The sequence below is a fragment of the Gymnogyps californianus genome, chromosome 1 (genome assembly GCF_018139145.2).
Source record: "Gymnogyps californianus isolate 813 chromosome 1, ASM1813914v2, whole genome shotgun sequence".
NCBI classification, from domain to species: Eukaryota; Metazoa; Chordata; class Aves; order Accipitriformes; family Cathartidae; genus Gymnogyps; species Gymnogyps californianus.
Window position 1 is genome coordinate 134,395,497 of NC_059471.1, and position 16,344 is coordinate 134,411,840.

General features: G+C 44.1%; 1 protein-coding gene across 1 annotated transcript; it reads left to right on the plus strand.

Moving 5' to 3' along the window:
- Nucleotides 1–480: 480 nt before the first annotated feature.
- LOC127015935 (C->U-editing enzyme APOBEC-1-like) lies at nucleotides 481–13,245 on the plus strand. The gene is made up of 3 exons (XM_050896217.1): nucleotides 481–495; nucleotides 9,161–9,294; nucleotides 12,795–13,245. Exons 2-3 carry the CDS (start codon nucleotides 9,272–9,274, stop codon nucleotides 13,243–13,245), a joined length of 474 nt encoding a protein of 157 aa, XP_050752174.1. The 5' UTR covers nucleotides 481–495; nucleotides 9,161–9,271.
- The last annotated feature ends 3,099 nt before the right edge of the window (nucleotides 13,246–16,344 follow it).

The window sequence follows — 16,344 nt, forward strand, 5'->3', positions numbered from 1 at the left end:
AATAAAAGCTTGAAAACACAGCTTCCCCCCCCCAATGGTTCTTGTGCCCTTCTACTCTTCCCCTGCTTGATTTCTCTTCTTCAGGCTCACAGCACTCACCTGCATCTGTGTTTTGGACATGATTTCTGTTGCTGGCAGCAAGTCCCAGACACAACCTCTATAAACTGGTATTTGCATTGGCATCAAGCCAATGCAAGCTGGGCCTAGCTTAATTGATGCAAAATGCACATCTTTGCTTGTTTGCATAGAGGGAGGGACTAGCATCCTTTCTAGGGTGACATGCCAGACTGTAACTGTCTTTTTGCAAAGGGAAGACTGAACGTGCCACTAGAAATGTTGCAGAGGTGTTGACTCAGCTGTTCTGTTCTTAGTGGCAGCTGAGACTTACTACTCTTTACTTGTGTTTCGTTCAGCATGACACAGTTACCAGCTCCTGGCTTTGCTGCAGGCCATTAAAATTCTCCGTGGGTGCTGTTTTTGCTATCTGTGCTGCAGGTAAGTGACTCATGCACTAGAGTTTCCACTAGACAGATATCTGTACAATAAAGGCCACAACTGGGGGAAATTTCCTGTGCAAATAAGACCTTCAGCTAAAATGGGTTCTGAAGATCTTAATCTGTAGGGTGTAAACCCTGAGGGTATGTGGCCTGAGCTCCTGGAGGGCTCATTAGCCTGGGAATCAAGCAGGCTATACGAAATGAAGCTGAACTTCCCCTGCTTTATGATGATGTTGTTACTAACAGTTCCTGGCAGGGCTGGGGCATATGCTAGAAGCCAGGCTGGCAAAGATTAAAGGCTTCAGCTGAGCTAGGAGAAGGATTTCCTTTCCCTCCACCACCTGTCAGGCTCTTCTGGTCTGTCTTCTCTGCGCAGGGGATGAGTGAGCCTCATAGCATGGAGTATCTGGCATTTTCTTCCCCTCGCACAGACAGGATGGAAGCGTGGCATTCCAGGGGAGCCTCCTGTGCCTGGCCCATCTCTGATGTCCCCTCAGGTTTTTCTGCTTATTCTTGTTCTCTCTCTTACGTGCTTTTATTTCTCCTGCATTTTTTTCTGTGCATTTTGTTCTCCAGATGGCCTGCCATTTTAAATTCTCATTTCCCTATATTTTTTTCCTTCATGACTCTGTATCTCCTTGCTCTGTTTCCTTACTTCTGTGTGACATGCAGCAGTCTCAGGCCAGTAACCAAAGCAGACTTCATTTGAAGACAAACATACCTGCTGACAGAGTTGATTGATGCACCTGTTGCTTGCACCAATATGACTGCAACTGTAGCTGCCATCAGCTACAAGGATGCAGGCACCATACCAGTGCAGACCAGACCTCTGCTTTGCCCCTTTCTGTTTTCTTTTTATTAATGCTTTTTTAATTTTTGGTTTTTTTCCATGAAGAGGGAGAATTCTCTTGTTGTTTTATGATCCTCCTTCATTATTGTCCATTTATATTGTGGGGATAGTTACGTGCTCTCAGCATGCATGGTATTGGCACCATTGAGGACACTGTCAAGGACATCAGTGCTGAGAACTTTCCACAAGCCATGCTGCTGTGACAGCCTCACTGGCATGGTGGCAATCTCTCCAAGCAAACCAGGGGATGGTATCAACCTGGCAGCTTCATCTGCTTTCCAACTCTGCCTCCTAAATCACAGTCAGATTGCATCAGGCTTCTTTGCATGCTCAGAGGAGCCAAAGTAACAATAGTATTTTAATCTCCAACTTCCAGCTGTTTCAATGTTTGCATGTGTGCAGATGCTCTTTATTTGTGTCAAAATATGTTGTGTCTAAGAAGAAAGCCCTATCCACCTATCTAGTGTGCATGCCACACAGCCTCACAGGTACTCCTTTCCTGCCTGATGGTAAGGATGCCAGGATGCCAGACTGTAGGAGATAAGAGTATCCAATAGCACCAACAAAGCAAAGGTTTTGTGGCTGTAGCACAGTGAGGTTTAGGAGTTCATGGCCATTCACTGTAGAGGGCAGGAGGACTTTCCCACACTATCATGGTGAATATCCATACTATTTTCAGTGTGCCATGGACACTAACCAGCTCAGTAGTCCCTTTGGCTTTGACAGTGCTCACCCCTTATTTAAAACTCAGAGATTCACCTCAGGGAACTGTGCTCTCCTGCCCCAGCAGCAGCAACAGACAGTAGGAGTGGGGGACTGCAGGAGAAGAAAAGGTGGGAGCTGTACTTGCTACAGCAGCAGAGCACGATACTATGTTTAAGAGCCTCAGCCTTCTGAAGATGAAGCTCTCAAAACGTAAATCCTGCACGTGTGTGCTTAGTCCTAGCTTTTGTTCTCCTCAATTAAGAACAATCTGTTTCTGCAGCCCTTTGAGTTGGTTTCTATCTTGGAGACACAGCAGTGCGTGCAGGAATGACAGCTGAGCTGGCCAGGATTGTTTGGCTTTCATAGGGAAAAAGGTTGCTTGGACAGAACCAAAATGTTTCTGTGTAAAGTTTTGGTTTTCAATTTTTTTTTTTTTTTTTTCTTTGGGAAGGGTTCTCCAGGCTGAAAAGAAGGAGATTAATTGGGTAGCCACTCCTGGGTGAGACTCAGGTTCATACTCCTTTTTAAACCTGGCTCTGTGGCATCCCAGCTGCATGCCATAGGCTGTCAGCTGTTTTGGAGGACAACACAGTATGTGGATGAGAAGCCAGTGAGGCTGGGAGGGAAGAGAAGGAGGGACCCTGTTTGTGTTGTGAGTCAGAATAAAAACATCTCATCAGGGTGATGCTTTTCAGGAAACAGAACTGCTGATTTCTGGCCAGCTGTCTTCAAGCTTGGCTGAAGTCAGTCAGGAAAGGTATTTCTGGGAAAATGGAATTTCCCAAGTTTGTGATACCTTGTTTCATATCACATTGCAGCTTTCCATTTTGGTTTGCTTGCGTGCCTGGTTATTTTTGGCCAAAATCCATCTGTTCCTTTGCAGAGCTGCTCTCCAAGCTCTTTTACTACCTCTTGCAGAACTGGCTGGATTAGAATTAAACATTAAAAAAATCTACGGAGGAGACCATTCATCCTGTCCTTCCCAATAACAGAACTGCAAGGGTGGTAACTGGCAGCAGAACAGCAATAACAAACAGCCAGGGATAGTCCTGCTGCAGCACTGTGAACAATTTGTGCTGTAGTAAGTGGAGCTATCCTGCTTCAAACCATCTGCAAAGATATGATGCAAGCCCAATAAAGCAACTCTGACTGTTGTTTTGGGATTTGGATTTGTGCCCATTTCACAGCTCACCCTGCTCCTTCTCCTTTAGGCATGACTACAAAATCCCAGTATAGACACAGTCTGTTTGTTGCTTGAAGGCAAGATGAAGGTGTCCTGGCTCATGTTGTATCTTTCTAAGGCTAAAGACCCAGGACAAACTGGGGCCAGAGAGAAGAAAATTAAGTTTTCCTCATTCCGTGTCTCACAGTAGCTTTCACCTGAATTGGGATTTTTTCCCTTGCCATGGGCTTTTGCCAAAACCCTAGGCCCTACCACCCCCTGCGCAGCCCTGTGTCTAAGGGTTTAGAGAACCTTATCATGCCCTTAGAGAACCTCTTTGTCCCCACCTCTCCTTTCACTCATCTACTACCCACTGCTGCAGCTTGAATTTTCCTTCTGGAGATACACAGATTCAAGAGAGGAGATGGACACAGGGCTGACTTGGGGACAGAGACAAATTCCACTGCCTAGCTACATTGCCTCTGCGATGCTCGTGTATTTGTGTCTGAAAAGAAGCCTGCAGACATTAGGGTTGAACCACAGGGCAGGCAGGGTTTCCGCAGAGCTATTGGTGCTGGTGTAGCAAAGGGCTGTCCATGGGCTGGAATGAGATGGGGCATTTTCAGGCTGGGGATAGGAGCAGCGATGGCCCCAGCACGCGGAGGCAGACTTCCCACTGGCTGTGCCTAGTGCAGGCTATCCCACAGGCAATAGCAGGGGCCAAACCTGCCCGAGTCTCCTCAGCTCTGCTGGCTCATCCCTCATACTGCTGTGCCACGGTTGTGTAGGCAGCTGCTTGCTCCCTCTGGGGTGGCATGGAGGAATCTGGATAGTGCTGAGGGGTGGACTGGCTCTGTTACCACAAATGTCTCTAAGAAATTCCTCTGGTGATGGAAGGACCTTGCAAATGGACAACTACAGCTGCACAGAGATGTATTGTATCCCAGCCTGGCTTGCTTTGCCTCTGTCTGATGCATGTTCCCTTTTTATGGGAAGAGTTTCCTTGACCAACTAATTGTGGTGGAGTAACCGAAGGGCAGTGTCACTGTTCAGGGCAGCCTCTTGGCAGTGAGGAGAGAAGCGTCCAGATGGCACGTGGCTGACGCAGAAAAGAGAGATCTCCTTTAAAGAGTGGGGGAAATCCTTTATACTATTGCACTGCTCAAGCAGACTTTTCCCATTCCCTTTTTCTTTCTTCAAACACCAGCTTTCAAAACAGAAGCTGTTTTGCTGTCTACCCCCATTATCATCCAATTCAAACTCTTTGAAAATCATTAGGGCAGCATGCGCCTTATGAAACAAGGAAACAAGCTTAATAACAGGGATAAGTAATTTTTCTGGGCTATTTATTTGCCTTTTGTTTTTTGAGCTCTGAACGGTACCTCCTGTTCTTTGTCCCAGGGGCCTGGACAAATACATAATGTCAGATGAGTGGCTGTGACGCAGGTCTGAGGCTAGAGGGGCTGAGATGTAAGGAAAGACTTCAGAACCTGACAGCAAAGGTCAACAACATCCAAGAGGCTACAGAGAGATGTGCTGGGGAGTGCTGTAGTTTTGTGATACGCTGGGTTTGGTGACAATTGTTTCGCATAAAGCTCCTGGCTTGTACAGATTCTCCTGTCCTATTCAACCCTGGGAGGTAATAAAGGCTCCTTAACAAGATCCCAAACAGACGTGGGGGACAGAAAGGCCCAGCTGTTGGTGGACCAACATCCAATACGTGCATAGGAAATATTCCCTGATACTCTGCAAGCTTTTAAAAGAGGAAAATTAATCACAAAAATGCAGTTAAGTTATGGTTTCTATTTCATTGAGTAATGAAGATAAATATAAAGAACAGCATACTGAATGAAATAACTAAAACATTATGACTCATATGTCCCATGACTGAGCTGTCAGAATAAGATGTTTTGTATTCCTGGTTGAGTTACCTACCTGCTGATGATCTCACGTCATGTTTTTCATCGTGGTATCCAATCTTTCACTGAAATAACAAATATGGCCAGAGTGCTCAAAAGGCAGAATGACTGTGGACACATCAACCAAAGTCATCAGTTTTCTTCTGTTCTTCATTGGTTGTCTACCAATCTAGTTACCTAACCTGCTTTCTCCAGAACCCCGTCAGACCCCTGTAATTAATAATACTTATTAATTACCCCACAGACCCCTGACCATTAATGCCAGACCCAGGCAGTGCTGTTGGTCATCAGTAGGTGCCGCAGATTTGTTCTAGCTCAGGTGTGGGCCCACAGCCACATTCTGACAGGGCTCTGCCAACTCTCCCCAGCTGTGATTTTGTGCCAGCATATGCCCTGCATGTGTGAAGCTGGTGCTCCAGGTGGTACCAAGCATGGCTTGTGCTGTGCATTGCAAGGATACACTCCTGTTGCACAGAGCATATGTTTGGGCAGCTTCCCAGGAAGGGACTGGCTGTTTCTGAGGGCAACCAGCATCCCATGACATGACCTTAAGTAAAGACATCCCACTCTGTGGTGGGAGGGCTAACATGTTATCTCAGCAGTGCAGCATGTCATTTTCATCCAGTCCTAGGACACTGCAGCAGCAGGAGGAGGCAGCTCAAGCCCTGGGTGTTTGGAAACTGGAAGCTCTCAACATCCAGCCTTTTGTTGCCAGCTCACTCAGAAAAGGTTAACCTGTGGCTTGACAACATGATGTGAAGCCATCACAGCACAGCAAAAGCATCTCTTTCCCCAAGCTGTGGGAAATCCAGATCAGCATGCCATGTTGCTGTTGCAGTACACAGGAGATGATGAAGCCTGGAGCAGGAAAAGCAATCTCTGGAAGACTGAAAGAGAACTTGACTTAGGAAATCTTTTATCTCAAGCTGTGTTAGTTTTATACCCCTGTGTCATTCACTAATGTTGGTTGCATGATGGAGAGTATGTGAGTGAGAATCACGGGTAAATTTACTAATCCTGAGAAATTATAGCTGTTGCAATGAGTGTGTGTCTGTCCACTAAGGGCTTTCAGGGGTCACAGATACAAGCAGTATGGTTTGTGGAGCTAGAGGTGAAGTAATATCTAGAATGGGAAATGGCTTCTGGAGAAGAGATACAGGCATTGCTTAGTGTCAGCCCATCACATACTGCTTACAACTTTGGAGGAAGTTGTTGACAGGCACATTCTAGTGAACAGAGCTGCTGCAGTTTAGGAAAGTACCATCCCATCTCTTGACTTCATCTCAGGTGATGTTTATTGCTGTCAGAGCAGGGTCGCTGGAATGGATTATGTAAACAAACGCATACTGCACATTATCCTGCAGGAAACTTTCCCATCAAATCTCCACTCAGTCCATTACAGGCTGAGCATCACCATCTTATCTTAAAAGTGTTCTGCGTCTCAATCTGAAATCTCCGAAGAGGCCCATTCCTTAGTGACGTTAAGTTTTTCAGTCAAAGGTAGGTGAGTTTATCACAACCTTGAGCTTCATGAATTTCCACCACGAACTTCTATTTGTGTTTTTTTATGACAGAAGTAGCATATTTAATACCTCACATGTATGCATTCCTAGCAGACCTTTTCTGATAGTATCTGTGATCCTTTTCAGCTTTCGGAAAGTTGCACTGTTGCCACAGATACTTACAATGCATGCACAACCAACCATGTCAAAATGAACACACTGGTCACGCACGTCTTTACATCCTCTTCCAAGCCACACACAAAGTTTGCCCATCAGGTTAGGGCGGTGTACATCAGTTAGCCAACAGCCCACAGTGCTCACTTTGTCCTTCATGGAGAGAGGCGGTTTCTGAGGCAGCCAGCACTCAAGCCAAGAGAGTTTGACAAGCTGGTGTCAACATCTGGCACTAGCTCCAGCATCAGCCCTGAAATCACTGAAGCTCCTTGTCCCTCAGAAGAGACAGGGCTCAGCGATTTTCTTCAGGTACTCCATAAAAAGAGAAATGGAAACCAAAATCCTCATACTGTCAACTCATGCAGTTTTGGGATATCCCAGGTAATGGAAAAAAAACCGAGGCCAGTTCCTGGAGGGCCAAATAGCTCTGTCACTGTACTAGGCCAAAGCTGGCTCTCTGCATCCAAGCAGTGTGGAGCCTGAGGTAACCTACCCTCCTGGACCACAGTGTGCTGCCGGCATGCAGAGTGTGGCATAGCTCACCTTGAGGCAGAGCTGGTCCCTTCATGGGTCTATGAGGAGTCACTCAGGTGTCGTTGCCCCCGGCTCCCCTGGGCTCCTAGTCTGAGGAACATGTCTGCAGAGTCTCTGCAGCACTCTCTCTAGACACATCTGGTCCTTGTTAGGTTAGGCTTGGTGTCCTGTGAAAGTATTTGTAATGTTTCCAGGCCTGAGCAGGCAGTGCTGTGCCTCAGCTAATGAACCCAGCCAGACTTTGCATGGAGGCCAGCTAAGCTCTCTGCATCCACAGTGCAGTTAACCTGCAAGCAGAATATGAGCTCCTGAGTGACTGGTAATTGTAGCTGCTCCTCAGTGTCACCCTAGGATTGTAAGTCCTGCTAGTTTTGCCTTGGCCGTGTTTTCAGAAGGGGGCTGGCAAAGTTGCTGAGCTGCACTGCGTTCTTCTAGCGTAGCAGTTAGGTGAACAGTAGTAACTCTGTGGGACTTGGGAGCTACTATCTTTCCTAGATGTCTCCATAGGAAATTAGTATAACAAAACTCAAAAAGACCTTAAGGAAGGGGAATGTGATTTTATTTTACAAATCTCAAAATAAATGGATTTTGCCGCCTTGCACTCTTATCCATATACTCACTAGCACCAAGATGTGTACATCTCGGTGGCCTGGCTAGGATCACTTATGTGCAAGAGAGATGGTGCAGGGTACTTACTGGTTCTCAATAAGAAAAGCCTGACAACAAATGTCTTAATAAAACAGCTGTTTTAATAAGATAGAATAAGAAGAGGAATATAGACAGCAAGTAAATCTAATATCCCTTCAGATGCTGGGCACCCTGCATTCGTGCAGAGTTGGACAGATCCCAGATGGATTTCCTCACGGCACACTGTGCAGATCCTGTCCATGAAGGGAAGCTCCCCCTTTTTGGTCATCTGAGCTATTACGTATTTTCTTACAGGAACACAGTTCCGTTCCTAAAGGATGTTCAAACTTCCTGCTGCACATGTAGATAATGGCAGGGCCAGGCCGGTGGTGCATTTGCAGGTGCCAAGCGGGAGCTGCCTGCAGGCTCATCTGTTACAATCCACCAGCTAAGTTTATCCTGCAGCCAAGGGATTTGTACAGCCTGGCACGGCCTGAAGGCCATGATGCACATGCAGCATGGCATAGCACAGACCTGTGTAGATAAATTACAGATTACATTAGTAACATACAGGCTTCTCAGTCCCTAAGCATAAGGCCCAAGAGAGCAGACATGGCCTGTTCCAGATCACCAGCTCCTCGAGTGCTATGTCTTCTGCAAGGCTCTCAATACACGGTCCTCTCTCTTCCTCCATAGGGGGAACTCTCGACCTTCTGGGTTTGGCAGGGAAGGTAAGTAAGCTTTGGTGATACCTTATGAGTGAAGTCTCTCATCAGAGGTACTTGTGAGCACTTCGTCCTTGACAAAGCTCTGACAGCATGGAAAGATCTCACGACGCATGAGGCTGAACCACCATGCTTTCCACAGAGCAGAGTTTTGGGTGCTTCGGGGGAAAGGCCTGTGTGCCACACAGAACAGCTGCACCACTGGGAGGAGTTTCCTGCACAGAAGAATAAATCTCATTTTTCTGCCAACGAAGCGTTATCATCCCTTTCAAACTTACAAGCAGGCTTCAAAGAGACTGTCCAATTATTACATTTTTAACCGGAAACAGGTATCAGCCCTCACTCCCCCGTTAAGGGGTGAGGAAAGAGAGCTGCTAAGGGCAGACTTGTAAGGACATGTCATTATGTGGCAGCAACCGTGGTCAAACCATTTTTTCCCTTTCCTCTTACATCACCTCACGCCAGTGGAGCCTGGGGGTGTGCTCTGTCATCGGCTGCGTGCGGAGCCCAGTCTGCAGGAACAGAAACAGAAAGGAGGACAGCACCAAAGGAGGGTTCACGGGGAGAGGAGAAGCCATGTACAAGAAAAAGCTGAGAGGGTAAAAAAAAATTGCTGACCAAAAAAACCACCCCAGCTTCAGCTCTGTGTTGTCGTTGCTCCAACCCAAGGGGACCCCTCGCTTTGTCGCCCCAGGGGTCTGCTTTCTGTCTGTGCAAAGTCTCTGCCTTGCTTGGGGAAGGGCGAGGGTGATACTGGTGCCAGCATACCGAGTGGGAGCCCTGGTCCCCGGTGTAACTGCAGCAGGCGAGGGGCTGCAACAAAGTCCGAGCCTGTTAGGGAAGTTCCCGCCGGCATAAAACTGTCACGGGAGCCATAAAACAGCAGGGAACAAAAGGCGCCGATGAAAACGAGTGAAAGACTGAGGGTGGGTTGGGGAAGGGCTAAGGCAGGAGCTGGCTCACCCCAGCGCTGGGCAGCAAGAGAATCCCAAAGCGCCTCTTCCCTGCTCAACTGTTTCGAGGTCTTGAAACGGCTGTTGTGCCACAAAATAAACAGGAAGTGTCAGACCAGACATTTTCTGTCCAATAGAGGGGGAAAAAAAAAGTTTTAATGCAAAGTTTAGTAAAGAAGTGCATTGGCTGTGCAAAGTGTTAGCAATGGAGAGAAAACGCAGATTAAAGAAGTTTTGAGACATCTATGCTTGTACATTTTTAGATGTTATCGTTATTGCTATTATTATCTTGCAATGAGCAGAATTTTAAATAGTTTCTAATAAAAAGTGTTAGAGAAAGGAAGGAAAATTATTAAATATCTGTAATGGTGCAGTTTATTACACAAAGTTTTAATAAGAGAGATATTAGTTTTAGCAGCTGTTTTCGTAAAATGAGTACAGTTTAAAATAAACTCATTGCATTCCTGTTCAAGTTATGGATGATGGGACAATAGAAAAGGTATAAATAACACATTTTAAAAGATATTTGTAGTCAGTCAATACATTTTCAAGGTTTAATGCACATTTACATAGCAGCTGCATATTAATGGAAAAGGAAATATAGCCTAGGAGACAGTTATGTTGGCTGTCATCCCTCTGCCATTTTCTCCCCTAACTCCTCTAAACATTTTTGGGTGCAATTCACCTTTCAAGTACTCAGTCAGTCTTTACAGTTGATGTATTTCTCTCCAGCTTTTAAATTTTGAAAGGGTTACAAGTTCACCTTCATGAGATTGATGAACTAAATTGAGAAAGAAAACTAAAAATGTTTTAGGACTTTTTTTTTTATTTGCTAACTCTTAATTTTGTCTCATCTTTGTATCAAGGAAGCAGCTATTAAGTGCTTGATTTTTTTGGAGTTAAGCTCCATATGTATATGTGTACCATACATAACAATGTTGAACAGCAAGGACTGTTTGTGACAGCTATAAAAATAAAAAAATTAAAGTGATTGTATGGCTTTGGGCAATTTATCTGTAAAGTCACAACTTATTTTAAGTTTGGGATTCTGTATATATTCTATAGTGTGGGAATGTTTTATGATGTTTTTTAAATTTCTTGTCTGTCCTTCTGTTAGAGCTGTTTAAATTTACATTAATCCACTATTTAAAAAATAGCAAGTTATATCTGTAGCAGATATTTATAAGAATGCCGACTTTTGTTTATATTGCATTAAGTTGATTACACAATCAATTTCACTTGGCTTAACACATCTTTAAGGTGCTATATCTTGAAGATTAGTGTATTGCAAGACTGTTCTAAAGAAATGCCTTTATGTCCCTGAAAATATGCACAGGACACCCACTGCAATAGCTTATCCAAAGTGCAATATTTTATGGTCAAGACAAAGGCAAGAGGGTGCTTAAGACCAGTTTAAGTAAGACCTGGAAATTTTAACCTATCTCTATGTTATAATCAGATGGCAACAACTACAGATACCTTTGAACAAATCAGATCTCTGTAATCTATTGTAACACTGCTTTCCAAAACCTTAAAGATACCTTCTGTAAGAATTAGAATAACTGATTGGGCTTGAGTATTGGGAGTTCAATGTATTTTCTTTGGTGAACTTCAACCACACACCCACACACACTCTCTCTCTCTATTATGTACATAGTATGTACTTATTTTTTATATATATGTTCCCTAATCATCAAGTTTTAAAGAAATTTAAGCTAATAGGCACTAACTTCCAAATAACATAGTAGAAATAGAAAAAATACATCTCTTTTAGCACCTCAAATGAGAAAAAAATTTCAGCCTGTGCTTCACTTTTGTCTCTCTCTGTTTGTTTGTTTAACAACATACTAAAGGAATTAAGTATAATAAAAAAAAAGTTATTCCTGTACCAGAATTAAACGTTCAGTGACATTTACATTTGCTACATTTACATAAATTCAGTAGAAAGTCTGGTAAAGAAATCTGCGTGCATAATTTCTGTGGTTTATATACACAGAGTTTACATGGAGAAAATAAAAAGAGATACACTCTGTGGTTTATAAACTGGTTTATGTACATACGTATTTTAATGTGTAGGAGGCTGGGATGAGGAAGGAGACAGGGTAAGAAGACAAAGCCTTCTCACTGACTCAGATAAATGAGATGCTTTTTTACACAGGTGATGAGTCCTGCAGCTAGATATTATGTGACAGTTGCTTGATCTGCAAGATTTCATTTGTCCTTCGTTCAGATAGTGGGGTTTTTTGTTATAGGTGGGTGCTAACTATAAAACAATCTACAGGCTTATTGCTTCTCTGTTAAGAGTCTGTCCAGTTGTGTACTAGATTTATTCTGAATTACTCTAATGTGGAAAAATATGTATCTGAAGTGCATTCTCATATAAATCTCTATATAAAGCAATTGTACAAAGGCTACAAAGTGCTAATGGTGACTTCATGTATTATTTCTGTATCATGGATAATTACTGATATAAAGGATACATTCATGACCAACACTGGCAGTCTTTGTATAGTTACTTAATTGACAATATTTAGAAGTCTGTTCTGAACTGAATAGATCTGGATCTCAGAGATCGACTATCTGTCAGAAAATGTCATTCTTGGGAGATGCATATTTTTGTATAGAGCACTTCTTTTTCCTCCTCTCACGTAGGATTGTGCTGACTGTGCTAATCCTTATGTAAATACAAACAGCAAGAGAATCCAATAAGGAGAAATACTCAGCTTCATAATTTCTCAGTGGTTTCATTTTCTTTCTTTTATTTTCTTAGTTTTTACAAAATTCGCAACCGCTCCCTACATCGAAAAGAGCTACATAGGAGTCCTGAAAAAATGTCTGACACATAGAAAGATATAGAAAGCTTTTAGAAATACTCATGCTGGTGAGGAAGAGGACAGCCAGAGGGAGGGGGGAGGAGGTGAAAGTTCTGCATGCAGTTGCAGACAAAGGGAGGATTAGGTGGTTCAGGGTTTGGTTCCTTTACCCTGCCGTGGTGCCTACCTCTCCATTTTCCTTGCACTGCTTTCTCGTGTTTTGCCCTTCTCAGTTCTCCCATTTCCTCCACCCTGCGCGTTTTTTGTGTACTGGAGAACTACTGAAAACAAAGTTGTAACCACTGATTCCTTGAGGTTTCTCTTCTATTTCAGCATGTATATATCTAAGAAGGTGTTAAAGCATCATTTTGACCCCCGTAACACTCCACAGAGTGCATACCTACTATGCAAACTGCAGTGGGGTGAGACGGGCACGCCTTGGATACATTGGGTCAAAAATGTATGGGATTACCATGCTGAAGTCTACTTCCTGGAGAAGATCTTTAAGATGAGAAGATCCAATAATTATGTCAACTGTTCCATCAACTGGTACTTGTCCTGGAGCCCCTGTGCCGACTGCTGCTATGAAATACTGAATTTCTTAAAGCAGCACTCAAATGTGAACATAAACATACATATAGCACGGCTTTATTGCATAGAAGATGAAGAAAACCGCCAAGGTCTGAAGAACCTTGTGAGCTTGGCAGAAGTAACCATTGCTGTCATGAAAATTGAAGGCAAGGTTTCCTGTGCTTTGTGGGACTGGGAAGGGGTGAACTGGTGAACGTTGTGCATGGGTGAATCTGGTATGGGCTCGCTTCGGTGCCCAGTGTCCTGCCCAGCTTCTTTGAGGGCACATCCATCACCATTCAGTGACTCAGTGTTGCATCCAAAAAAAGATGTTCAAATATTGCAGGAGAAGGGGGACAGGACTCTTAGCAACCAGACCTGTATGAAAATTCTCCCTTGTTTAGAGACACCATCTTTCTGTCACTCCTGAGGGAATGGGAGACAGGGTGCTTCTCCCTTGTCCTAGGGCACTAAATGCGGCTTCTGGGTTAAGGCTGGCTGAAGGGGCCCTCCGCTGATAAGACAGGGGGGGGAAAAAAATGCTCAGAGAGAATGGCATTGATTCCAAATACGGAGTGGACAGCATCCATCAGCTGGCCTGTCCGCGGCCAAGCTGTCTCTGTGTCATGGGCACAAGGAAGAGGTTAAAAAGTCTTGTTCCCTGAGCTTGTCTCATATCTGAATAAACTCATGTTAGTCATCTTGCTTCCATTTCTCCAGACTATACTTACTGTTGGAATAACTTTATCCAAGGAGATGCTGATGATGATTCCTGGACCATGGGCTTTCAATCAGAGATAACTAAGAATTGTTTGAAGCTCAAGGACGTCTTTGAGGTTAGTGGACTCTGAAGGATAGGGGGAACCACATGAAATGATTTGCGGTCTGGGGTCAGTGAGCTGTAAAGAGCAGGAAAGAAGTTGTTCATACCCAGTTGGAGTTTAAAGAGTGCTGCAGCATGCTTTTGGAAAACGTAATATAGTAAACTCATAGTCCTGTCCCATTGGGAGAGAAGCACTGTGGATTTTCTTCCATCATATTATGAAGCAAAGGCTAAGAGTGCAGCTTTTCTCCTTCAGGCTCCAGAGTGGGAAATCCCTTGATTATCAGCTGAAACTCCAGTCTCATCCCAGAAACCCTCCACCAGATTCCTTTCTAATCTGGATCTGAGCATGGGTTTCTGTTCACCAAATGATGCTACTCAGCCACTTTCTGTCAACATCTGCAGTGGTCTGACACCCCCTCCTAGTCACTGGGCTCCTACATACTTCATTAAAGTCCCTTCCAGATTTGATTCAGCAACTTCCCTGACTGGTCCGAAGGGTACAGTTTCTGCGAGATGAGAAAAGCTGTTCAAAAGAGAATGTCTGTTCCCTGGGAAAATCCAACCTTTGCTTTTGTTTTGTGCCAGACCTCCTGAAAGGCAGGAGAGAGAAGAGAGAGTGTGTTCACCAATGGTGCTGAAAGTTTGTGCCCCTGGAGACAAGAGACCCTGCTTGAATGAATAGGTCCACATCCTTGGCCTGGAAGGACTGTGTACAAAAAACCCTAGCAAAACTAATATAAGTTCTGCAGCATTTTGATTTCAATATATTAGAGTTTTCTGACAAATGCTATTTTTAGTGAAACAGAGTGAAAGATATCTACGGCTAAGTAGGTCATTGAACATCTGGGAAATCCATTTTATATGGCATCTGTGGAAAAGAAATATTCTGGGCTATTACAAGTAATAGACTTCTCCTGCTATGTCCATTTCAGATCACAGCAAGTCCAAAGTGCATTTGTTAAAGTATCTAAATGTCATACTTCTATTTTCATTTCAGGATCTCCCATTCATAGAACCAGAATTATAGAATATCTCAAGTTGGAAGGGATCCATAAGGATCATTGAGTCCAACTCCCTGCTTCTTGCAGGACCACCTAAAACTAAACCATATGACTAAAAGCATCATCCAGATGCTCCTTGAATCCTGACAGGCTTGGTGCCGTGACAACTTTCCTGGGGAGCCTGTTCCAGTGACTGACCACCCTCTCAGTGAAGAACCTTTTCCTAATGTCCAAGCTGAACTTGCCCTGACACGTTGTCATTCCATTTCCTCCTGTTATGCAATTTGGTATACTGCTTATATAGAACTTGTTTAGCATAACTTGCTTAGCATTAGTAGCTAAATTTGCTGAAGCCTTAGGCCTCAAGCTGTGAACTTTCACTTAGATATGTTGAACTTTTACGTAGTCAAGTAAGAGAAGGCCCCAGAGCCAGTTCAAGCCAGAAGAGAAGGAAGCTACACTCATTAACAGAAGCTGCAACCTTAGAGATAAGAAAAGAAATGGCCCGCCTAGAGACAATGAAGCGACCCAATGAAGAACGGGAAGACCCCAGACCCTAATATTACTACTGGTCTGAACTGTCGCATGAGGGATGGGGAATTTAGATTGTAAGGGTATCATTGCCCAGGGATTTCTTTGTTTGAGGTCCCTCTTTGGAGGCACCCAGCTCGAGCTGTAGCGCTATTAATAAAAAGTACTTTTATAGAGGAATCTATCTTTCGGCTTATCGATTCAGCAGAAACCTAGAGTCAAATCCTGTTATGGTGGCTGGCATGTGTAATTTCCATAACACTCCTGTCCTATCACTGGTCACCAGAGAGAGGAGATCAGCACCAGGATTACCCTGTCCCAGGTGGAGAATCTGGCACTTGCTCTTGTTAAATTTCATACGGTTGGTGATGGCCCAGCTCTCGAGTCTATCCACATCTCTCTGTAAGGCCTCTCTATCCTTGAGGGCATCCACAGCTCCTCCTAGTTTAGTATCGTCAGCAAACTTACTTAATGTACATTCGATTTCTGTGTCCAGATCATTTATAAAAACCTTAAAGAGCACTGGCCCTAAAATTGAGCCTTGGGGTACCCCACTGGTGACTGGCTGCCAGCGTGATGTAACCCCATTTACTATAACCCTTTGAGCCTGACCTGTCAGTCAATTGCTCACCCAACGTATTATGGACTTTTCTAGCTGCATGCTGGACAGTTTATCCAGAAGGATACTGTGAGAGACAGTATCAGAAGCTTTGCTAAAATCCAAAACCACCACATCTACTGGCTTCCCTTTGTCAACTAGATGGGTGACCTTGTCATAAACAGAAACTAAGTTGGTTAAGCAGGACTTCCCTCTCGTGAACCCATGCTCGCTATGACCAATGACTGCGTTGTCTCTCAAGGGTTTTTCAATAACTCTCAGAATAACCTTCTCCATAATTTTACCAGGCACTGAAGTGAGACTGTCAGGCCTGTAATTACGAGGGTCTTCCTTCTT

Excerpts from the sequence above, each read along its gene's own strand:
- LOC127015935 (XM_050896217.1), top strand. The coding sequence starts at position 9,272 with ATGTACAAGAAAAAGCTGAGAGG. Across the intron at positions 9,295-12,794 it reads TACAAGAAAAAGCTGAGAGG|CATGTATATATCTAAGAAGG; the intron begins GTAAAAAAAAAT and ends CTTCTATTTCAG.